This window comes from Crinia signifera, chromosome 5, assembly GCF_055691185.1.
Source record: "Crinia signifera chromosome 5, ASM5569118v1, whole genome shotgun sequence".
NCBI lineage: Eukaryota > Metazoa > Chordata > Amphibia > Anura > Myobatrachidae > Crinia > Crinia signifera.
The window spans coordinates 202,426,964-202,454,010 of record NC_139221.1 but is presented as its reverse complement, the minus strand read 5'-3'; the positions used below and the strand labels follow the sequence as shown (position 1 = coordinate 202,454,010).

Sequence of the window (27,047 nt, the reverse complement as noted above, 5' to 3'; positions counted from 1 at the left end):
CCGAGTGCTCCACCAGCACCCGCAACCTCAGACCACACGGACATTTTTCTGTGCAAAAGCAGAGATCTGGGCGGGCAGCTGACATCCGGCGATGTCATATGTCCGCCCCCTACACGTGCGTCACGGCCGCATTACCATACGTACGCCCAGCGTTTTCATGGGAACTCCCATGAAACGCGGGGCGTATGCATATGGCAATGAGCCCAAATAGCCCTTCACGCCCCTCTCCACCCCCTGTTCGGAGTGTTCACATATCATGCGGAATTTCGCCGTACGCCCCGCTCGCACATGCGCAGAGACGCCTCTGCACATGCGCAGACACAAAACATCAGCGGGCCGAACGCACGCGGATATATCCGCACCGATCAGAATAAGGGCCCTGGAGAGGAGATACTCAAAGTAAGCAAGTATGACTCTGCTTTGTCAGTTTATAAATATGACATGAAGAAAGGCATCACTTCCAGTATCAATGAATATGTGCAGACCCTGAAAAAAAAAATCTGCCTTTAGAGTGACAGAGATTAAAAGCTTTATTGGTTTTATGTCTTATCTCCAATGGTCCAAGACTTGTCCTGATTGCAGCCCTCTTTTATTGATTTATGTCTCAGTATTAGTGAGTTTTCCTATATTCAGATGTCAGGGCAGCATATACAGTAATAATGTTGTGTTCTATGTATTTACTTATGTTTCCTATTTTCTTTTGTATTATTTTAAGTAGCTGTCTTCATTACTAGATTTAAATGAACATTTGAGGTATTTCTATTTTTAGATCAGCAAGAATGATGATGTTATTGTTATATCATGCTGTCTGTACCTTATATTGCCTAAAGATATAAGGCGAGTACATTACCTTTAGATTAAATACTCTAATTCTTTCTTCAAATGTGAAGATTTACAGGACGATTCATCAAACTGTCTAAAGCATTCTCTGCCTAATAAATCAGCACTATAAAAGAACAGAACATTGAAAGAAAAAGATTACCCCAGCCGGCAAAAACAAAATGACAATTTTATAAATGTAGGACATTGTGTTTAGCACAAAGTAGGAAGTAAGCATTGCTGTATGGGTCCATATAGGTCCTTATTCTGGTCCTTTCTCTCCCCTGCCTCTTTGCGCAGGGGAGCAATTTTTCGCCACTGCGCATATATTTTTATTTACAGCTGTTTGGTGCGAGCGGGTGCGGCAAACTGCTTATTCACCATACTGTTCGCACATAGCAGTGTGGCCGGGGGGGGGGGGGGGGGGCGTGGGACGGTGGCAAAGGGCTGCGTCAATGGGCGTTACCATGCAAACATTGGGCATTCCCATGGTAATTTCCTGATGATGTTGGAGCGGGGGGCAGGCAGCTGACGTCAGCTGCCCGCTTGCTTCCCACACATGGCGCTCCCATGATTTCCAAAATGCCCAAGTTATTTGCATGTCCAGTTATTTGTATTGAAGCCTAACCATAATTTTAATTGCAGCCTAACCCCAAGCTTAATTGCGGCTTAGAGAAATAATTCACAAAGAATAATCAGGGACTTAGGCAGTAGCTGGAGTTCTAAATAAAGCAGCTACTCAAAACGTGAGGATAGTCAGTCCCCACCAAAGAGAATAACAACAGCAATCACGCACAAACAGGGCACTGACGCATTTCACTGCCAACTGATAAAGTTGCCATTGCCAGTGAAACGCATCAGGTGCCCTGTTTCACGCCCAGGATCCTTTACTGTGGACTACCAAATTGCTGTGAATGCTCTGGCTCCAGTCACAATTTTACCATTTGTCCCTGCATTACTCTTCCTTTGGCGGACACCGCTCCCTGGACCCCTCATGTGGCTCAATACTTCAACTGGCCACCCTTGTGAGAGGACGACCATGTCCTGTGTGCGGAAGCCTCAATTCTTTGCCCCACATTGCTTCACATTTGGCGGACACCGCTCCCTGGACCTCTCCAATGGCTTCACTCCATCTGGCCACCTGTGTGAGAGGACACCAGCTCCTGCATGCGGAAGCCTTTACACCACCTCCAGCGGTAGCCTACAGCTCCGTATCACTAGTGAGGATCATCACCATACGAAAAGTGGAGCATACTGTATATACAATGGTATACAAGAACCGGTAATGTGCATTGGCCTGTGACTTAAAATTCTTTCTGGGCCATCCTGCACACCTTTGATTCCAATCCCTGTGCAGTGGAATTATTTTTAAACGATATTGTTTTTTATATTGTATTTGATTCATATGTGGTCGCTTTTTAAGTGATAGTAAAATGTAATATTGTGCGAAACACTTGCCAATGGTCTTTTTATGTTCACATGCCTTGTGCTTGATTGCTGTTGGTAATTGTAGCCTAACCCTAGCTGCAGCCTAACCCTAGCAGTAATACAGCAAACTTTAATTGCAGTTTAACAAAAGTTGCAGCTTACGCTAACTTTTGTTGCAGCCTAAACCTCTGAGTTCATCGGCAGCAGGATCGCATATGATGCACTGTATGCGCTCCTCTTGCATACAATGCATCGTATGCAATGCCATTGACAGGCACCGACTGCCACAGGATCGGGCAAATCCTTGTGGCAGCCATGGCATTCTCTGGATCCGATGCGCATGGAACCACAAATCTGAAATGGAGGTAAAACACATACCACTTGGCATTTTTTGGCTTGATATGTCAAAATCATGTGAAAAAGGGACATACTGTAGTGTATAGGCACCTTAACCCCAAATGTAGCCTGACCCTCACTCTAACTGTAGCCTAATTTTACTCCTAATCCTAATTTCGTGCTGATGCCATAATATATTGTACCCATTGCAAGCACTCAACTTTCTGCAGTGATAAAATACTGTAAAATTGAGTGTTTTTTAAGATTCAGGGGAGATTTCAATAACCCGTGCACATTTACAGTGGTTGAAAATGTTAGATAGCCGTGGGCTTTAATGCCCGTGGTTATTCAATTGCACTCCCTTTTTCCTCCGTGACCCTTGTTAACCCGCTTGTTATGAGGATTACTTTTATTTACCTATGTTTAGAGTTGTAAAATAATATCCCTGATAAATGCTGCTGGCAGGGGCTAAATGAATAACCCTTGGGGATCAAGTTATTGCCGTTAATATATTCCCCCCTCCCACCCTTTGTGTCTGTAGTAAATCTCTTTGATTCTCACCTAAAATATATATTGATTGAGGAGAAGTGACATAACCCCAGCTACCAATAAACGCTTCTGGATATAGCACAAAGAAGGTAATTACCCTAAACAACTTCTTACTTTTTAAATGATACTTTTTGGTGCCATTATTACAATGATCTATGTTGAGACCAAAAAGGTTGAAACATCTTTTGTATCTCTTGGTTTTTGTTCAGATTTTACAGCAAACAAGAACGTGCTTGCAAAACCAGAAACAGAATGCTTGATGTGTTTGTAATGATGTCTATGCATTTCAATGAGATATACAACAATAATTCATCAAATTCAACTGCTACAGGGTCCCAGTGTTAGCAAGTTTTTAGGTATGATTGATGATCCTAAATAATGAGTACAAATTGAGCAACAATTATATCTGACCTACATCTATTTAACTCCTCTAATTAAAATGATTTGCTGTAAAGAGAGTTATGATCTAGAATACATACAGAGGCAGAACTTTGGGAGGCAAAGGAGTCATCTGCTGTCGGGCTCCTGCTCCCAAGGGGGCACCTCTCCTCCCCTGCAAGTTTAAATCCATTAATTAAAAGCCATTGATATCACTTCTATGGCTGAACTTTACGCCACTGAATAGCTAACATAAGCAAGTGCTGTTCCCAGTATCAGTTGTTCCGTTCCCTCAGTGACGTAAGTTTGCTTCAGTCACCCGGAGGCATGATTAATGTTGGTGCCCCGCTACACACACACATTTTATATATCAATCTCTCACTGGGACGCACACACTTCTTTTACTCATATACACACCTTTCACTCAGACACACACACGCCTCTCACGCAGACACACCTTTCACTCGGACGCACACACTCCTTTCACTCAGGCACACACACGCCTCTCACTCAGACACACACACAGACCTCTCACGCAGACACACACACACGCCTTTCACTCAGACACACACACGCCTCTCACGCAGACACACACACACACACCTCTCACTCGGACACACACACTCCTTTCACTCAGACACGCACACACACACACACCTCTCACTCAGACACACACACAGACCTCTCACGCAGACACACACACACGCCTTTCACTCAGACACACACACACGCATCTCACTTGGACGCACACACTCCTTTCACTCCGACACACACACCTCTTTAGCTCAGACACACACAGACCTCTCACGCAGACACACACACACACACACACCTTTCACTCAGACACACACTCACACCTCTCACTGGGATGCACACACTCCTTTCACTCAGACACGCACACACACGCCTCTCACTTAGACACACACACAGACCTCTCACGCAGACAAACACACACACGCCTTTCGCTCAGACACACACACGCATCTCACTTGGACGCACACACTCCTTTCACTCAGACACACACACCTCTTTAGCTCAGACACACACACACAGACCTCTCATGCAGACACACACCTCTCACTCACACACCTCTTTCACTCAGACACACACACCTTTTTCACTCAGACACACACACCTCTCACTGAGATGCACACACCTGTTTTACTAAAAAAAAAACACACACACTCCTATTTCAACTAAATAAACACAACTTTCCCTAGGAAAACAAACACACCTCACTTAAAAATCTACAAACATATAAAATCATTGTGTGTACCCCCCCCCCCCCCCACACACACACACACCACCCCCACCCACACTGCAACATGAAACAGGTGCTTTCAGTGCCTACCTGTGTGTGGTTATATTCCCCACACACGTTGCAGGAGAGTGCTTCAGCCATCTAAGTACTGTACAGCCTAGGAGGAGCTGGGCGCAGCAGCTGGACAGCTGAACCGGCTGCCACAGTATCAGAGCAGGTCCGCGGCATGGGTATCTCAAAACTCAAGGCTTCTCACGAGCCAATAAGGAGCTATCACAGCCACTACTAATTGTTTGTCGAACCGTGAGCTCCCTGATTGGCTTGCGAGCCACCTTGAGTTTGAAATAGCCGTGCCTCGACCTGCTCTTATACCACTCTATCTGGGGAGATCTACTTCCTGGCAAATGTGGTCACCAGGAAGCAGAATCTGGTTGCCGTGGCGACCTGGCCCCGGGTTTTGTCAAGCTTAAATCTAGAGCAAGTGTCTGAGTTGTCCTTGGTGTCTTCTCTTTGTAGCGACCCCCTACCTTTACATAGTGTGGAACAGGGTGGGGTAGCATTTTTTAGTCTTTTACCGTGGTTATGTAACACCCTAGCCATTTGCCACATGTGTATTATCAAGATAACCTAAAGAAGAACCCAGCAGCTTCATTGCTACAAAGTTACCAGATGTTGTCCTTGTACATTATTGGATGCAGCTCAGTGTGAGGGTGCAGTTATATCACTGAACACTCCTAAACCCTGGAGCCCTAGATTTGCTTATAGTAGGCAAGTATGATCCATTTTCACGTAAAGCTTAGAGTAGTATTGAAGGGAAGCAGATATCTCTTGAGTGGTCCATGTGGCCGTGTAGTGCATCCAAACAAAAGACAAGGGAATTTAATGTATTTTTCACAGTATGCAGATGAACAAGAATACGTTTGTCCATGTCAGCATTTATACATTTGATACATGCAATATAAAGCACATCCCTGACTCACAGCCTTACAGCCACATAAATAAGTACTTTACAGGGGGCAGTGGCGTAACTACAAAATTTGCATCAGAAAATTTTGGCAATGCCCCCCCCCCTCCTGTAAAATTAACAACACCTCCCCTCAACCCTGCCTTACCCCTCTGGTCGCTGCCAGGTCTGTGTGTGGCCGGGACCCGCGGTCCTTTCGCTCCTCCTGGCTCCTGCTAATGAGAAATTACCCTCACAAAATAGCTGCCCTTAACTGCATGCCTTTATAGGGATACTAGAGGAGGCCGCCTCTAGATCCCCCAAAACTATCTGCTGTAAAGGGGCGGACATTTTGTGTGGGCCATATTTTATTAGCAGCAGGAGCCAGGAGGAGCACCGTGACCAAAGGCAAGTAGATCTGCGGGTCCCAGCATCTGTGGCAAGCGGAGGGGTAAGGCTGGTCTCAGTAGTGCAGCACAGTGATAGCCCCCGGCTATTGTTACGCCACTCTCAAGGGGTAGCTTTGCTTCTTGGCCAGTGCACAGATCCATGGGGTGCCCATAACACTTGCAGGGTGAGAGCAGACAGCAGCATGTACTGCGTTGGAGAGAAAGATTGCTGTAGCTCTCCCTACTTAAAGAGCAGCTAACACTGTTTTTAGACGCAAACCCGGGTCCAAACCATTATTTGGAACATTGGCCCATCCTTGCTGTGACGGGGACTGCTCGCACATTGCAGCAGCAGCTATGGCAGACATCTCTGAGCTCATGAGTCTTTAATGCTGTTTGATTCAGGTGTTAGCTTGCAGCAGCGTGTCACACTGTGCAGCATGCTGTAAATCTATTTCATGAGGAGGAGTCGACCTTTCGCCTGCTGCCCCTGCACCCGGAGTCGTTTCATTTCATGGGCTTTCGCCTTCCCACAGGTTTCTATGTGGACAGGTGTTTGCCCGTGGGCTGTTCAATATCGTGCGCCTTTTTCGAATGCTTTAGTAGCTTTCTGCATTGGTGCGTAGTCACGGGCCCGGGGGAGTCCAGTGTGGCCCATTACCTGGATGATTTCCTGTGTGTGGGTCCCGTGGATTCCTAGCGATGCGGGGCTTTGCTGTCATACATACAGGGTCTGTTTCATTATTTTGGGGTCCCCATTGCAATGGACAAGACGGAGGGGCCGGTGTCGTGCCTCTCTTTCTTCTGCATCGAAATCGATACGGTCGCGGGGTGCTGCAGGCTGCCCCTCGACAAGCTGTCGCGGCTACGGGATGCGGTTTCGCTGCCTCTCGCCACGGGAAAACTCCAGTTGTGCCAGCTTCAATCCCTGCTAGGTTTGTTGCATTTTGCCTGCAGGGTAATACTCATGGGACGGGTTTTCTTCAGAAAACTCGAGAGGTCCATGGCGGGAATAAGGCACCCCCTTCATTTTATTCAACTGTCCGCAAAGTTGAAGAGGGACCTGCGGGTATGGCTTGCCTTTTTGGAGCAATTTAACGGGGTCCTTAAATGGTCTGCTCCTCCCTGCAGCAATGCGCAGTTGCAATTATTTACTGATGCTGCGGGGGGGGGGGGGGTGTTTCGGAGCCTTCTTGCACGGATCATGGTGCGCTGCCACATGGCCTGTGGATTGGGTGAAGGAGGGCCTCACCAAAAATATGTTGCTCCTCGAGCTTTTTCCCATTATTGTGGCTTTAGAACTCTGGGGGGACAAGCTGCGCAATTCTAGCATAGTGTTTTCGTGCGACAACCTGGGGGTAGTGCACGCGGTCAACCGGCAGGGTTCAGCCTCACTGCCGGTGGTTCGCCTGCTCGCGCGTCTTGTTTTAAAATGCCTGCTGCTCAATGTGCAGTTTGTGGCAAAGCACTTCCCGGAGTGGAGAACTCCATCGCAGACACCTTGTCCAGGGCTGATTGGACTAAGTTCCAGGCTTTGGTGCCTGAGGCCTCCCTGGTTGGTGAGCTTTGTCCCTCTTATGTTTGGCAGATGATCAGGCCGGAATGGAGGGGCTAGCCAAGCGGGCTATCACACCCAGGACGCTGCAGTGCTATCGAGCAGGATGGCACGAGTGGGAACAGTTTTGTCTGTCTGCCCCTCAAGCAGGTAAGACACCTGGTGCGGCCATGGTGGCCTTTGTCTGGAGTTTGAACTCTTTGGGTCGTTCTGTCGTCTCAGTGTGCAGGACGCTTGCAGGGGTGTGTTTCTTTTCAGCTTTGCTTGGTAAGGCATTGCGTGGCTGGCGGCGGGCCTCGCCGGTGCTCCCGGACTGTAGGCGTCCAATTGATTTGACATTGCTCCCAGCTCTGTTGCCCTGAGGGACATTTGCTGGCCTGACTATGAGGTCCTTTCGTTCCGAATGGCGTATGGGATGGCTTATCATGGCGCCTTCAGAATCAGGGAGCTGGTGGCGCCGTCAAAATGGACCCCATCACCACTGGCCGTGGGCGACCTGGTGGTCCAGATGGATTCGGTGCTATGTCACCTGCGACGCTCTAAGACAGACCAGGTAGGGGGCGGTGGCTGTCGTTGCTTCTGTGCGTGGTGGATGGGGTTTGACCTGTGGCGTTGGTTTCGGCCATCGCTCAGGTGCGCCCTGATCTACCTGGTGCATGGTTGATGCATGAGGATGGGTCACCGCTCACTAAGTATCAGTTTTGCCATGTTTTAAGACAGGCGCTGGAGGCCAGGGGTCTTGATGCGAAGGAATTTAGGTCGCATTCCTTTTCGGATTGGGGCTCCTACCTCGGCAGCTGCGGACCTTGTCCCATGTCGACCTAGAACCATGTCGACCTTACGGTGTCGACCTAATGCTTTTCGACCAACATACTGTAGACCAAAGATCCCAACCCGTAGTAGTAGTAGGAGTAGTAGTAATAGTAGTAGTAGTAGTGTTGTTGTTATTATTATTATTATTATTATTATTATATAAATATGTGTTCTAAATATGTTAGAGGTGGATTCAACTGTCTTCTTATGGCTAACAATATCAAAGACACAAAAATTATAGCAATCTGTTTTTGTTTTTGTTTTTTTTAACTGTATTGGATTCTACCAAGACACAAAGAAGTGAGAGGTGGCTTCAGCTGTCATTAATACATAATAATATATTAAACTTATTTTTTTTTTAAAAGAATACTGCATTAGAGTGTCAGGTCATTATTAAACAATATTACTACAATGCTTCATATCTAAAAAAATAATTTGGAAGTTTATTAGTCCTTTAAAATATTGTTGTTAACTTAAAATTAATTTCTGCCAACAGGAGTGCAAAGCCAGATAACCTGAGGATTATAGTAATACAATGCAAAAATGACTCAGAGTTCACTCGCAAGCAATTACAGCACCATTATAGCTATATTAATAAACCATGAACATATAAATATGAAATATAACCAGTATAAGTTGGTTATAGAATTAGCCTGGAGCTAGTAAAGTAACTTTTATTTTGAGTTGGGAAAAATGATAATGCCTAGTTATTTTTTCCCCATAAATTACAAATATATCATTCTTGCACATTCTGCGTACAGGTCTCTGAAATGATGACATCATTTTATACACTTTGAAATGATCATCATTATTTTTGTATTGTGTATTGTATGATTTGTTAAAAAAAAGGAAGAAGAAAATAATGTATGAAATGAAAAAATAATTTAACTCACTCACTTAGGTGTACAGTCTTCTGTCTAGAAAGTAAGAAAATGATAAAAATGAAAATGATTGGATGCATCATTGTTCTTTATGTAAATGTTCTGATAATAAAGTATTACAAACTACACTAACAAATAAATAGATATGACTAAATGACTATATATAGGGTGTGGTATATTAGGTTGACAATAAATAGGTGTTTAGATCGAGTGTGATATAGGATCCCGACAGTTGGGATCCTGACAGTCAGTAGCCCGACGTTGGGATCCCAATTGCCCGGACTCAGACACCAGGGGGAGTGCAATGAAGCCCCTTGCGGACACAGTGGCTTGCTACGCTCGCCCCCTATTCTAATCTCCCTCTATGGGGGTCGTGGACCCCCACGAGGGAGAATAGCCGGCGACCGTCGGGATCCGAGTGATTCCAACATCAGTGATTCCAACATCAGTGTAATGACGGGATCCCGACAGTCATTAGCCCGATGTCGGGTTCCTGACTGCCCGGACTCAGACAGCGGGCAACGAAGCCCCTTGCGGGCAAAGTGACTCGCTACGCTTGCCACCTATCCTAATCTCCCTCTATGGGGGTCGTGGCCCCTCACGAGGGAGAATAGCCGGTGGCCTTCGGGCCACTGGCTGTCAGCCATCCGGCACCCATTTAGATCGACCAAGTCCACATATATAAAAGGTTAAGACGAGGTCAACATGGGTTTTTCATATTTTTTTCTGGATGTGATAACATGGACACCAAACTACTGTAGTACTGCTGTGCTCGGCACACTTTACTGTTCCCAATCCACGTGGATGATAAAGTCTGAAAAAGTAAAAAGAAAAACCTCATGTCAACCCTTTTATGTGTTGACCATTGCCATGAGCATAAAGATTTGACCTATTGATTCTTGACCAAGTCATTGCCTACTTATAATCCAGATCCACTATATACAGATGGAGCCTTCTTCAGCTAGCCTTCTCTGGATAGCCATGGTGATTCTCAACTGCAATACAATACATAGAACAGTACAGTAGGGGATTAGCATAGGATTAAGTCCGACAGCTCTGGGTCACTTAATCCTATTAAAGGGCTAGATGAGGCTGGCTCTATCTATATAATAACAGAAATTAAATTTGGGGATGTTTTCTATTGTATTATGTGGCTTTGATATTTCCTTCACTTGTGTGTGTGTGTGTGTGTGTGTGTGTGTGTGTGTGATATAGAAACAAATGTAATACAAAGTGTCTTATGAACTATATAAAGACAGGCATTATTTAACAGAGAGCTTTCCTGCATACCTAAGCACACTCATATAGAGCATGGTGCCTGACACAGAGCTGTGTCCTTGGCCCGCTAATCTTGCAAACACCTTCAGGGTTTAATAACAAGAGGGAACGCTACAATATGTATTCTCTTCTGCACATTATTAGATATGGTTTCTAAGACTTCGGACCTACAGTAGGAGAATTTTTTTTCCCTCTGAGGTCATTTTCTCCAGCAAGCTTTAATATTTATATTAATCATAAATGCATGTAAAATTAATTACCTTGGGATAATCACACCAGATATAATTGACCGCAAAATATTTCAACACAAAAGCCATGTCTGCTATGTGTCTAATTCAGCATTAGGTTTCTCAACACATACAGTTGTAGATCTTATGGGTGTGGTATGATGGTTAGATAATCAAGATTCCAATGGTCAATTGACTGACATTGAAATCCCGATTGCTGAGACTCCAACATGGAGGCGAGTTCTACGAAGCCCCTTGCAGGTTCGCTGCACTCACCAAGCCGTGGGCTCGGTGGCTCGTAAAAATAACCCACAAGGGAAAATAACCCACAAGGAAAAATAACCCCTGTAAATCGGAATTATGACTGTGGGGCTTTTAACAGTTGGGATTCCACCATTGGTCTACTGGCCGTTGGAATCCCCACTGTTGGAGCGTCATCCTGCACCCGATCTTACAAGTAAAACGCTATCTGATTCTAACCGATATCTGGTCGCAGGGCCATAGTGAGAGGTGTGTGCGTGATGCCACCAGCATGACACAGACAAGGGTGGCAGTATGGTCCTTGACCCAATCAAATTGGGGCATGCATGGTGCCCACATAAAAATGTGAAACCCTGCATGGTGCAGTCTTGTTGCTATTTTAATTGTCATCTATCACATTTCGGGCCTTGGTGCATTGGTGGAATGCAGCCAAACCTCCAAAAATTGCATTTTCAGAGGTTTGGATACATTTTTCAGTTTGCTGCGACCTGCCCAAGAAAAATACATAATGAATTATTTACAAAACTATGTACATATTTTTAACGAACTTAAATGTAGGTAACATACAGTACAGTAGGTAATGTAATAGCAATTAGTATTTGCCCATTTAAATGATCATAATGATGTACAGACGGCGCCGGCCTTATGCTTGCTGGCGAATCGCCAGCAGCATGCTGCTGGCGATCCGCCAGCAACACGGCGCGCCATCTGACTGAGACGCGCGTGCGTCCCCCACGCACGCGCGTCTCAGTATCCGGGCGGCCGGCCGGCGAGGCGGACGCAATACTGTCCGCCTCCCGCTCGAGGGGGGCTGGGGGGACCCGAGGAGGCTGTGGGGGGGTGCGGGCGCCCGGTGTGGGCACCGGGCGACCGTCGGAAGGGGACGGCAGCACCGTCGGAAGGGGACGCGCGCGCACCTCGTGCGCGCGCGTCCCCTTCCGACACACAGATGGCGCCGGGAGCAGGGAATGGCGATGGCGTCGCCATCGCCATCCCCTGCAAAGATGAGCCCGGCCCCATCTGTATTAGAGAAATAATACAATATTGAGGCAGCATGGACGGTGTAATGATTAGCATTACCACCTCACAGCACTGAGGTCATGGGTTCCATCCCCATCATGGCCCTAACTGTGCGGAGTTTGTATATTCTCCCTGTGTTTGCATCGGTGTACTCCAGTTTCCTCCCACAATCCAAAAATATACAGGTAGGTTAATTGGCTTCCAACAAAATGAACCCTAGAATGTCTGTGTGCGTGTACATGTGGTAGGGAATATAGATTGTAAGCTCCACTGGGGCAGGTACTGATGTAAATGTTCAAATATTCTCTGGAAAGCGCTGTGGAATATGTGTGTGCTATATAATAAACTGTTAATAAATAAATAAATTGCATGAAGCTATCCTTTTGGTTACCTTCTAAGTTACATTCAATCTCCTTAATAAAACCCAATATTGAATACACAATTATGCTAATTAAAAAAAAGTTTAAAAAAATCCAAACTTTCATGAATCACAGTATATTATGTTATTTAATATTAAGTACATATTAACTCCATTCTCTTTCTATGTACTCCCCTTCTGCAACCACACACCATTGAATTCTTATTTACCATTGGTCAAATCCATGATGTAGCTCATTATCTGTCTGCTGTCTCAACAGCTCTTTTTCTTCTTTACCTCAGTGACACAAAATGGGTTCTCTTGAGCACAGATTTGGCTTAAGGGAAATGAAAGACGCCACACGATGCTAGGTCTGGTGAGTATGGATGGTGTTCTAGCACTGCAATCTGTTTATTGGCCAAAAACTGCTTCACAAAGAGAAATGTGTGGGCTGATGCCTTTTCCTAATGGAGGATGAAAATTTTTCTTTCTTGCTGATTCTTTCCTGCAAAGTTTCTAGAAAATTTTCATAATACTGTTGATTGACTGTTTCTCCTTCTGATACACAATGTTCCAAAATAACACCCTTGTTACAGAAAAAAACAATTAACATTGCTTTTATTTGGATTTGCTTTGACAAACTTTCTTCATTTTGGTAACAATATCATAAAGGTCAGAATGTTTCTTTTAAACATCATATAAAATGACGGAGATGAAGGGTCTAATTATCAAATAGAACTCATTACATGGAATGGTGAAGCAACAACATTACTCAAAACTGCATTGCAAAGACACCTTTGTAGATTAGTCTGATCTTCCGCAGAACCTAATATGAAATGCTTTTGCTCTTTCACTTATCTCTGTCTACAGCTAATTATTTCAGTTAGTTAACATAATCTATCGCTAAAAGATTTTTTTCAGAGAGCTTCATTGTCCCTTGCTAGTATAAATAATAAATTATAGTCAGATTTTGTCAATTTATGTCCGGCTGTCCCATAGGGAACAGGCTTAGCCAAATATTTTATATCCTTTCAGCTTGACATATTTTAATGCCATGTGTGTTCATGTTGTACAATTACTATATCAAATGACTATCCAAGGCCCAAATGAATGGAATAATGTATTTGTAAAAGAAAAAGAAAAGCTTCCTTCCATGGATATGCTATGCAGCTACAGTATTTACTGTACTTCATTTTGGAAAGAAAGCAACATTATGAGTTTATTTTAATTATGAACGTGATCGTTTGAAATAAGTTACCTGTCTGCTGGCTATTTTGGCTTGGCACTGTATAATTGGCAAAAATTGCACAGTGTTGTTCTGATCAGATGACACATGAGCCTAACAGAACATGCATTTACTTAGTGCCAAGGCCTTACAAAACTACTCTTGGAACATAGTCACAACAGCCTTATTTGGCAGGAAAGGATTGTGATCTTACAGTCATTTCCAAACAGTGATTGGCATAAGCCTTAGTTCTGGGAACTAGTGTCAGTTGGATGTCTTAGGTACGATGCAATATAAAAGCATAACCTATGAAAGCTGACAATTTCTACCAATCTCTGTTCTATTAATATGTTTGAAAAAGAAAGAATTAAGAATGTCCTTGTCTTATAATACAGAAAGTGTATCTAACTTGAAATAAATTGCATGCAGTTGTTACACCACCTTTAACAGACATCTTTTATGGTACTTGTGTATTTGCAGGGCGCCCAATTTACATACGTACGGCACCGTAGGAAAATTGCATCGCATCGCATGCAATTTTGCGGTGCTATGCTATGCGATTAAATTTTCCTTAGTTCATTTTTAGTGCACCCCTGCCCGCGAATCGCATCACATTGCATGCCATTTGCGGTGCGATGTGATTTTTCATTGTATAAGCACCCATGCGATGAGATGTGATGGTACTTCATTTTAAAAGAACCCCCCACTATTCACGTCACCCCGAAGCATGGCGAGCGCAGCGAACCCCGCGAGGGGACGTGGTTACACGCCCTCCCAACCTTTTTATATCCGCACTATCCACGTCAGTGCTCACCATTCTTCGGGGTGACGTGGATAGTGGGGGTGTGCATGGGTGCTTTTAAAATGAAGTACCATCACATCTCATCGCATGGGTGCTAATACAATGCAAAATCGTATCGCACCGCAAATGGCATGCGATGCGATGCGATCCGCAGGCAGGGTTGCACTAAAAATTAACTAAGGAAAATCGTATCGCATAGCACCGCAAAATTGCATGCGATGCGATGTGATTTCACTACGCAGAATAGCCCACTAAGCAAATAGCTTACACACAAATATTTACACACAGCTCTGCGAACCTCGCAGCGCTGTGTGTCAACCAGAATAACCCCCATATGTGTAGTAGTATCTAAAATATTCCCTTGCCCACATGCCCCAACATATTAGGGGTGTTAATTGAGACACTCGCACAGCAAAAACCGTGGCAGTGCCAGAAAATTGGTATGGCCTCAGAAAAGGGGTGTGGCTTAGTGATAATGATGCTACCGCGAACCACACCTCCTGTTTTCATCAGGGGGATGCAAAGGCTGTTACATTAAGAGTCATAAATAAGCTTCATAAAATAAACAGCAGGAACACACAACAATATACGTCTGTCTTCAATTTCTGGAACAATTTCTTACTCAGCATGTCATAATTGTCTAAATACTGTTTATTGCTTTACATGTCATTAAAAAAATAATTTAATATAAGGTAACATCACTAGGCTTAAGAAATGACTTCACAGGAGTGTCTCAACTACTAGTTAAAAAGAAAAGAAGAGAAAATAAGAAGAAAATAGAATATCCAAATGTCACTGCCCCCTAGATTAGAATATACTGTTGTTGGCACATTGTTAGAGGTAATTTATAGCAATTATTGGTGGCCCTTCATATTAAAGTACAGTATGTAAAATGAATATACAAATGGATAATAGTAAAAGCGTAAGTACTAATATAAGCAAGAAGAGCCACAATGTATGCTCAACGTGCAGGCTATGGTTGAAGAATATAAAGAAACAGTTTTTTTTTTTTTTAAACCATTACCCCAAAATCAATCAGCAGATGGAGCTGTCAGGAATTTTGGAGCTGTAGTTCACACTCCCTAGACCTTTTAACCAGCAACAATTGTCTTTGATGCCCAGTTACATGACAGGTGACTTTTGCTCATACTTGTTTATTCTACTTTATCAGTGTATAACATACCCTTAGCTCTAATTAAGGTTATCAGTGTTATTGACCTGCAATCTGGGACATGTCAAATAGCCAATTCTAAAGTCAATTAAGAGATGTAGGTATGAAATATCCCCATGAGTTAATGTCAACTGTAATGTGTCTCCATGACATTTAAATAAGTCTTCATTCTACAGTGGTCGCAAAGACATGTTTCATATATTCATATATTATATATTCATGTTTCATATATTCATCTCTATACTACTAAGTCATACTACTAGAAGTCTTCATTCTACAGTGGTCACAAAGACATGTTTCATATATTCATCTCTATACTACTAAGTCACCACGCTTCTTAATAAGAGTACTCTGGTGAGTCCCCTTCTCAGGTACCACTAACATTTGAAGTGCTCAGCACTCTCAGGGCGAGATGTATCAAAATGAAAATGCGGTAACCCCCCCCCGTTTTACCGCATTTTCATATGTACTATTACCCGGCCACACCGGTTTCGCCGGCCAGGGTATACTCTATAGAAGCCTATGGGCTTCTTTTCACCGCCTCGCCGCAACCCCGCCGCCTCGCTGACCCCCCTTCCCCCCTCCCTTGGGCTTACCTTCTTGCAGGTTCTCTTGGACCCCGGACGGTAAGCCCTTCCTCCCCCTAGCAACGCAGCGACGTGAGAGAATCCTATTGAAAAGACTGGGCGGCGGGGACACTGCGGGTCGGCTGGTGGGGGCACTGCTAGTAGGGCAGTGGCAGCGTGCAGGGGACGCTGAGGGGGACAGTGACTCAAAAGCGACCTTACCCTATATAGAAATATAACACTTTAGGTGTCCGCATATTTGTAGGTGACTTTTCAATGAAAGATATATCAGTTGCAAAAATTTCACAAAAACTTTATTACCAACAAAATCCCAAATGACGCTCAGTATTTTTGACAACATTACAGGTGTTTAGAGGTAAGAAAGGGTAAACATATGTGTTATCTTTACAGAGATACCCTATTCTACTCATACGAGCGGCTGTGTAAAAAGTTTGATTGTATTTCTAACAATGTGCCAACAATTGCGCAAGTTTGGCCAAAGTCAGATTAGCGCCAGCCAAATGTACTTATTGCACCTTCATATGCATCTAATACTGAACACTTGCATTTACTGTACATATAGATAGATATAAGGATTGGATTAGGGAATTTGGTGTGAGAGGGGCATCATTTTTTGATGTTGAATATTGTTGATGACATACAGTAAGGGCTGAAATATTTGGAGTATGATGTAAATACTATGAAATTTTAATTACTATAGAGTCTAATGGCTCTATTTATCATTTGTGGCAATAGGAACGGCAAATACCATTAATCCCAGGAATACAAAACCTTCCATTGCATCAATAATACATAATACAATAGCTCATTTCCCCTGCACTACTGACTGGCAGCAGTAAGAAGACAATTGCTGCTTCACTGGCAAGACCGATCTGCACAGACAAAAGTTAATAGAAAAAAAAAATCTTATAATATTTGATATAATTTGCAATTGAAGATAATGCTTTATTTTTCTGAAATAGATTTCCTCTCTAGCTCCTCTGTCATCCCGACCCAGAGATGGGAATAGAGATTGGAGGACAACAGTCAGTAATAGTAAACAGGCCTATTGATGGACTGAAGAAACTTGATTATGGAGGCTTATTTTGGATTTTCTCCATAGACCCTTGAACATTTTCAGACTTTCAACTATTTGATCATCCTATCAGGGCCACCGAGAGCAGTGAGGGGGATGACTACTAATAACCCAGGCCCAGACTTATTGAGTGGCCCGCTACAGCACATGATTCTGTGAGCTGGATGGCAGCGGGGCCAGAGAGGCTGGTGCCCCTGAGCAGCAGCAGTAGTCTCCTGTGCGGGGATGTTGGTGGGAGATCACATTGATTCCTCTGAGGAATTATTCATGGCTGAGCTCTCTATGGCCCTGATACTTATGACTGAAAAATAAGAACACTCTATGAAGGCGCAACCCAGGCTACATAAACTTTTCATTTATCTACATAGGCATTTTAATTTTAGCCTCCTGCACTGACAAGCCTACCATAGTTCCTAGTTACAGACACACAAGGCAGAGTTTCATGGGTGAATTTACTGAGTCTGGTGAAGTGATAAAGTGGAAGGTGATAACCCACCAGCCAATCAGCACCCAAATGGCAAGTTACAGTCTGGGGCTACACATTTCAGTTAGGTGCTGAATGGATTGTGCATTATCACCAGACACTTTATCACTTCACCAGGCTTATTAAATCTACCCCTGAGTCCTGTATTTGTTCTGTAGAACACTGAGCATTTATAGAATCCTTTGGTATACAACTGTGTTTTGCAAAATAACAGCATTTACTTAAGACAGGTGTACACAAGTAGGACCTGTAAGACTGACAGTATATCATCAAGTTTAATGGTAAAGTATTATGGTTGGCAATGGCGTACCTGAAAATGTCAATGTGAATGGGTTTTCTCACTTCATGACACACATTTAATTGCACAGCATTTAATATAAATCGAGCAAGTGCACCAGATTAGACAGATTTTCAGATCATTTAATGACAGAATATAGAACGTCATTTCTGCAAGTGTAATTTCATGCAAAATCACATTATTTTCTGACATGGCTTTGCGTTCAACTTTCTCATTATTTACAGTCTATAGACACCCCAACTAATGGCCTGTGCAACATAGTAAGCAACATCAACCACACAATGTACATAACTGAAGGTCTGATGCTTAACTGCATCTGCAAAACAAAAGCAGCATGTAGAGATAGCGTATGAAGAATGCCCATATGCTGAGCTGGAGGATGTCTACTCTAATCAAATGAGAATACACCCAACTTAAACATATGCCCAGCATGAGCCCCTAAGAATGGTTTCTGTCAAACCTGATCGATGTCTTCGGAATTGCATCTGGACTGTCCACCTGTGGCAAATCATCTGCTAAAATTTCTTCTGGGCTACGGAGATCAGTGACAATTGCAGGTTTCTGTTTTTCTTTGAGATTTAGCCCACTGATAATGCTATTCCACAGGCTGTTCTGAGACTTGGACCCTGAACAATGTCACCAAACAAAGTACATTTTTAGATTATGTATTAGCATGGAGAAATACTTAGAGCTTATTTGTCAACACATTCATTTGTCTACACACTATTGGTTCTAACCACATAATGTCAGTGGTTTACACTGTGAGGAGGCAAGGATCTCTAAGTACTATGCTGCAGAATTACATATGTCGCGCATTACATTGGGCGAGATGCACCAAACAAAAAATGTTGTAAAAACCCAATTTTCCGGGTTTTTACAGTATTTTTATATGCAGCAAAGTCCCACCGCCGGGGCTTCGCTGCGGGGGGTTCCGCCAGTTCTAGATGGCATAACCCCATAGAAGCCTATGGGCTTCCCTTCACATCCCCCCGCCGCCCCGCATGACCCCTGCCGACCCGCTTCGTTGCAGGGGGTTACGCCAGTTCTAGATGGTATAACCCCATAGAAGCCTATAGGCTTCCCTTCGCATCCCCCCCGCATGACCCCTGTCGACCCTCACCTCCTGCTGTGCTGCCCGGACCAGTGAGCTCTTCCTCCCTGCACCTGTTCCGGGTGCCGGGGGAGGAGGCGGAGCCCTTTGCCGAGCAGCAGCAGCCGGCTAAGGGTCCAGGGAGAGAAAGGGGACCCTCTGCACATCGTCGGCCACAATGCAAAGGACAGCTCTTAACACAAGAGCTGTCCTTTGCATCAATAATCGAATATGTTAGTGCATATGCGATTATTAACAATGCGAATGCCGGCGATGTGTGGCGGAGGACATTAGAGTATCCTACCCTATGTCTTCTGATTTCAGGTGATTTTTTTTATTCCTCCACTATCACATTTAGAAAGTCCATGAACTACATAATCTGTGTTTCTAAAGTATAATACTGCAAATGTTTTAAATGTTTATCTGCAGTGTAAGAAGATTTTAATAGGAATGTCAGATAGAGGAAAAGTGTGAAGTGCATGTGTTCTGTACTTTATTCAAATCTACAACTACCGGGGGTAATTTGCGGGGTCCACACAGCACAGGGCAGGCCACCCCACACGCCGGGTCCCACAATGCAACTTCAAGATTTTGTGAGAGCTTTGCTATGTCGCACATTAAGGGTAGCAACCTGGCTGCACAGCCTAGCTGCAAAGCAAGTTGCCAGGCAGACAAGTTTTGTGCATGTGATTCCCTGCAAACAGTCCGGGCATGCCTGACCGCACCCCAGCAGCACTCAGTTGCTGGCCCCTGCAAAGATGAGTCAATGTCCCTAGACTGTGTCCACATTTTTCCTGATTAGCGATTTTCGGTAATCTGCTAACCATGATGATTTAGGCCAGGGACTGGCAACTGGCGGACCGCGGTCCACCTCCGGACCGCAGAGGATAGAAAAGCGGACTGTCTAAACTCGCGCTGCTAGTTTTAGGAGTTTAAACGGTCCGCTTTTCTATCCGCCTGCAGCGGTCCTAGGGATGCATTGCGGCTGGTGGGCGGGTGATGTCACAGCGCACCCGCGTGCAGATCAGTCGGCGCCATATGCTGAGGCTGCCGAATCGCTGGGAGAAGACAGGAGGAAGGCCCAGTGGGAGCAGTGGTGGCATGAGGACCCGACGGGAGCAGCCGCGGCAGCAGGGAGCAGCGACGATGATGAAAGCCCCCTGTAAGATTAAATATAGGACTCATCATGGGAGTATTGTTTTTTTTAATAGCTTCGCAGCAGTGGGTGGGGAATGGGGAGGAGGGTTTCTTCAAAGTAGTACTCAGCACTATATATATATATATATATATTGTACTGAGTATTTCGGTACTTGTGTAGTTTCACGGTGCCAGCATGCGTCTGAGTCCCCTTGCGGGGATCGCTTCGCTCGTCCACGCTGCGGGCTCGGTGGCTCGCTACGCTCACCACGCTATTTAAAATCAACTCCATGCCAACATGGATAGTGGAGGTATGAACTATCCATGTAGGCATGGAGTTAAGTTACTTTTTTTAACATAGTATGTGGCGAGCAAGGAACCCGGAAGTAGCTGGTGCCGTGAAACTACAAAGTACCAATATTTTAAAGTATTTTAATCAAGGTCCAGAAAATCATATGTATATTATATATATATATATATATTTATATATATATATATATATGCAAAAGAAAGAAGAAGGAGCGCACCAAGTAAATATAAATGTCAATTTTTACTGAGTAGAAAATACGCAGCTCACATACATATTAGAATCTTGAAATCAGCATATCACCGAGATATAGGCTTAGGATCAAGTCAGCAGTTCTCGCGGCTCAACAGAGGTAGATAATGGAGCTTCTCAGGCGAAACCTTTCAGCGGTATAGCGACCGCGGCTGCAGGATCAACAGGAGCCCAAGACGGAGATGTGTACAGCAATCAGCAAGGTCGGGAAGACACGCCCCAACGCGTTTCGTCACGGATGACTTCGTCAGGAGGCGTGTCAGGTGGTAAGTATCGTAGGTTTATATAACGCACACTTGCCTCAATCAGCCGTTTGCAATTACGGCCCTGATTATTAACAAAATACATGTGGGATAGCCCTTAACAAATTCAGACCATTGGGAAAAAGACCTCAATGATCGAAATTACATCAGTAAACACTTACATCTACAAATAGAATTTATTTGACACATCGCTAGAGAAAACATTAATAACACTAAAAGAATTACACATATAAATATATATGACAGTCTAAAAAATCTGGAAATACAGATATAATACATCTAATACTTTATTAAAAATATTTAGCATGAGTAACTAAAAAAGGGGGATATAAAGGAAGAGAAAGAGAAACAATAATTAATATACAATATATATATACATATATAAATATAAATATATATAAAATATAAATATCAATGGAGAATATGTGTACATCTTTGGAAATATTAAATATCCGCATAAATAAATATAAAAAAAAAAAAAAAAACGGAAATCCAAAGATAAATGCAAAAAAAGGAGAGAGCGAAAAGTAAACCAAATATCAATAATAATTAGAAATAATAAAAAATAAAAAATAAGAAATAATGAACAGTAAAGGTGTCGGCATCAATCTGCCCAGTGTCGAGCATGGGTCAACATTAAATGGTATGACGAAGGAGTGTTACCTCAAGCTACAACGTCAACCAACAGTCAGCCCATACCTAACACTCCTTCGTCATACTATTTAATGTTTAATGTTGACCCATGCTCGACACTGGGCAGATTGATGCCGACACCTTTACTGTTCATTATTTCTTATTTTTTATTTTTTATTATTTCTAATTATTATTGATATTTGGTTTACTTTTCGCTCTCTCCTTTTTTTGCATTTATCTTTGGATTTCCGTTTTTTTTTTTTTTTTTTTTATATTTATTTATGCGGATATTTAATATTTCCAAAGATGTACACATATTCTCCATTGATATTTATATTTTATATATATTTATATTTATATATGTATATATATATTGTATATTAATTATTGTTTCTCTTTCTCTTCCTTTATATCCCCCTTTTTTAGTTACTCATGCTAAATATTTTTAATAAAGTATTAGATGTATTATATCTGTATTTCCAGATTTTTTAGACTGTCATATATATTTATATGTGTAATTCTTTTAGTGTTATTAATGTTTTCTCTAGCGATGTGTCAAATAAATTCTATTTGTAGATGTAAGTGTTTACTGATGTAATTTCGATCATTGAGGTCTTTTTCCCAATGGTCTGAATTTGTTAAGGGCTATCCCACATGTATTTTGTTAATAATCAGGGCCGTAATTGCAAACGGCTGATTGAGGCAAGTGTGCGTTATATAAACCTACGATACTTACCACCTGACACGCCTCCTGACGAAGTCATCCGTGACGAAACGCGTTGGGGCGTGTCTTCCCGACCTTGCTGATTGCTGTACACATCTCCGTCTTGGGCTCCTGTTGATCCTGCAGCCGCGGTCGCTATACCGCTGAAAGGTTTCGCCTGAGAAGCTCCATTATCTACCTCTGTTGAGCCGCGAGAACTGCTGACTTGATCCTAAGCCTATATCTCGGTGATATGCTGATTTCAAGATTCTAATATGTATGTGAGCTGCGTATTTTCTACTCAGTATAAATTGACATTTATATTTACTTGGTGCGCTCCTTCTTCTTTCTTTTGCATGCCTGTACTGTTGGAGGCTAGAGCAAGTCTCCTGTGAAGTCGAGCAGCACCAATATCTCTACAATTCTGGACGGAGCTATTGATATTTAAGACGGTTTGCGCATTTGGTATTCTGTATGTATATATATATATATATATATATATATATATATATATATATATATATATGATTTTCTGGACCTTGATTAAAATACTTTGAAATATACGGACTCCGTAAGAAATTACTTGCCTACCCCTGATTTAGGCCCTTTATCAATGGCTATGTCTACACACAATCTTAAATGATTTAATTAGTAAAATAAGTGGGTACTTATGTAGTATCTGGGCTGCCGATTTCTAAATCGGGTCGGATCGGGAGATCGCATCGCATCGCATGCGACCATGCGATTCGATGCGATGCGATGCGATGCGATGACCCGATTTTTCCATAGGAATCAATGTTAAAATGGACTGAGTCCATTTTATCATGGAATTCAATGGGAAAAATGGGTCCTTTTCATACCCCTACTATCCAAGTGGGCATGGAGTTGGATATAAACCTGTGGCGAGCGTAGCGAGCCACCGAGCCCGAAGCGTGGCGAGCGAAGCGAGCCCCGCGAGGGGACGAATACCGTCCCCTCGCGGGGCTCGCTTCGCTCGCCACGCTTCGGGCTCGGTGGCTCGCTACGCTCGCCACAGGTTTATATCCAACTCCATGCCCACTTGGATAGTAGGGGTATGAAAAGGACCCATTTTTCCATAGGAATCATTTTAACATTGATTCCTATGGAAAAATCGGGTCATCGCATCCGATATCGGATGCGATGCGATGCGATATCGCATCGCATCGCATCTGATTGTATGCCTTAACTTAAGGCATACAATCAAAAAATCGGCAGCCCAGATACTACATAAGTACCAATAAGTGTTCTACATGGCAAACAACTAATAAACACTTACATAAAACAAATGAACAGCAGTTAACAATTGATATACAGTGTCATATGCCTGCCAATAATGCCAATTAGCTTGAGTGCTAGACAACTTTGACTAACAAATCACTAATGAAAACCCTGCCATAGGATGTTCAGCACAGGGCATTGTCGAACTGGGCATAAGGGAATTAAATAGTAGCTCCAGAGCTCAATCAGAAATTGGGGGGGAATACAGTCTACATAATATAATTTTTTTAGGCACACAACTATCAATTTTGTGATATCGGTTTATGAGTGTTTCCTAAGATCAAAAAATATAGTTAGAGTCTGGAAACAATACACATGGAGACAAGGACAGCTAGATAGATAGATAGATAGATAGATAGATAGATAGATAGATAGATAGATAGATAGATAGATAGATAGTATTTTTATAACTATTATATGTTGTGACCTTTGAGCCAGATACATTTTGGAGTATAAGTTATTAAGCAATTCTTTTTTACCTATGGTCTGTGCTGCCACCATGTGGTAGTATTTTGATATGACTCAAAGTAAAAATGATATTCCATTAAACTCTGAGGTTGCTATAATCCATAAAAAAGTGACTGTTTATGAGAATAATGCAAACAAGAGGACAAATTAACCTTCTGGAAATCTATAACCACTAGTGGAAATGTGCTTCTATAAATTGAAGTATATTGATGTTGCAGAACAAATTCAAGCCATCCCCAATAAATATATATATAAATTTTTTACAAGAATTAAGCACTTAGAAATACAAAGTACTTAAATATGAACATAACAACTGGGCCTGATATATCAGCTCAGACATGTAAACACCTTTCCCCTCTGCGTCTTTTTAGACTTATCGGGGTACCTGATGGGCGAAGATGTAATTTGTGGCCCTGAGGAGCAGGGCCTTGCCCTAAAAAATTATTAGAATCTGCCTCTCATGATATCGAATTTAGTCTTTCATACCGATTTTTATGTGCAAAACCATTATGATCTCTCTCTCTCTGAGTGTCTATTTGTCCTATATGTATTTTGTCTCGGACCTCTATGGTAAGACGGAGTTCTCCTATTTTTATAATTTACTTCTCTCCGCTCATGATGTTGAGCAGGTCTATGGGTATACACCCTCCTTGGTTCATATACATGGTCCCTGTTCTCAGGTCTCCAAAAATCCTTGTACTCTATTTTTTTACTATCAATATGCCATGATCTCACTTTATTCATTTCATAATTAATTTTATCTCTCTGGTATTTTTTATGTTTGGTTTCAATAACCTTGGTTTCAATACCTAAAACTTTTTTTTATCTAGTTCCTCCTTTTTCCTTTTAAATCCATCATTATCTTTAATTTGATCCAAATCTGGTTTTAATTCATCAAGTTGTTTTTCCCTATCTCTAAGTTTTTTCATTTTCTCCGTTATTAATAATTTGATAAGAGAAAATGAACATTCATCCAAGATCAGATACCAATCCTTTATAAACTTCTCATCATCCAAACCTATGGTGTGCAATTTATTGAGTTTAAGACCCCTTGGGATCCTCGCACAAGTTAAATAATTATCTAGACTTTTAATGTCCCACCAAGTTTTGGTTTGAGAAGTTTCTCCAACATATGTATCAGGATTATTAGGATTAATTGATCAGGAATTCCGGTTAGCCTCCTCTATTAAGGGCTAATATCTGAACCTATGTTGTGGAAAAATGTTTGCCAATACGGATTCAGTATGAAATCCCGGCGGTCGGGATCCCGGCATTCAAAATCCCGACACCGGAATCCCGACCGCAGAAATCCCGACAAGGGGGGGACGTGGATCGCCCACCCTTGCGGGCTCGCTACGCTCGGCACGCTAATTTATTCTCCATCCAGGGGTGTCGTGGACACCCACGGAGGGAGAAAGTGTCGGCATTTCGGCGGTCGGGATTCCAGCATCGGGATTCTGAATGCCGGGATCCCGACCGCCGGGATTTAAACTGCATCCCGCCCATACAGTAATAAGGGTAAAATGGTCTCCAATAATGCTTCTGGTTCCTCCAGAGAAGGCCAGCAGGAACCAGAAGCATTATTGGAGACCATTTTACCCTTATTACTGGATGGGCAAACATTTTTCCACAACATAGGTTCAGATATTGAGGGGCAGATTTATTAAGCTTGGAGAAGAGATAAACTGGAGATAAAGCGGAGAAAAGGTAAAAGGAGATAAAGCACCAGCCAATCAGCTGTGTTTGAAAAAAACAGTTTGGAGTTGATTGGCTGATGCGTTATCTCCTTTTACCTTTTCTCCGCTTTATCTCCAGTTTATCTCTTCTCCAAGCTTAATAAATCTGCCCCTAAGCCTTTAATAGAGGAGGCCAACCGACATACCTGATCAATTAATACTTTAGGCAGCACACTGCTTTTTATTATGTATTTATCTTATTCAAATTTATCACACGAAATGTAAAAATTAAATTAATAGGGGCAAAGGAATCATCACCCCTATAAGAATCAATAGATGTCATCATACCCAAATAGGGTTCAACTTTATTCACACTTCATAACCATAACTAAAAGATTGTTGTATTCCCCTGATGAAGTCTCTGTGAGACGAAACGCATTGGGTCTTTTCTGCTCTTTTACTCTTGATAATCCTCTGAAGATTAATAAACAAAGTGTTGGAAGGTTTCTCCTCTTTACTTCATTGGATGTGGATCATATAGATTGTATTTGGATATTTATACTGTAATCTTAGGCGCCATACCACTATTGGGTATAATATTGTGTTTGGTTTGTTCCCTATCCCTTAGGGAATATAGTGGTGAGGCTGCCGAATTCCAATAGCAATCAAATGTGTAAATTTGTTTATAGCGCGATTTGGAATATTGGGGCTATATATATATATAGACAATGTCCGGCGGCACTCAGGAACTTGAAAGAAGGACACAGCCTCAGGCGCTCTTAAGCCTATAGTCCTTAAGGACTATATATATATATATATATATATATATATATATATATATATATATATATATAATGGATGACTATACTTTATATATAAAAAGTAACAATAAAATGTAATGCAAGTATACATTTTTTTATAGCAGACTACAAGTCCCACAATGGAATTTAAATTGATATTGATCTCTGTTTGTATCTAGACAGATCTATCTGATATGGTAGGTACAGTAAGTGAAAGTAATAAATTAAATGAGGAACTAAAAGGGGTGGTAAATGAAATAATGTATATAATGTTCACAAAC

General features: G+C 42.6%; 1 protein-coding gene across 4 annotated transcripts in view; it reads right to left on the bottom strand.

Moving 5' to 3' along the window:
* PDE1C (phosphodiesterase 1C) overlaps positions 1 to 27,047 on the bottom strand; it is a 790,350-nt gene that overhangs the window by 489,426 nt on the left and 273,877 nt on the right. For all 4 annotated transcript variants that reach the window (XM_083188441.1, XM_083188444.1, XM_083188443.1 and 1 more), the window contains exon 3: positions 18,599 to 18,764. In XM_083188441.1, coding sequence (XP_083044567.1) covers positions 18,599 to 18,764 — 166 coding nt within the window. The remainder of the gene's footprint in view (positions 1 to 18,598; positions 18,765 to 27,047) is intronic.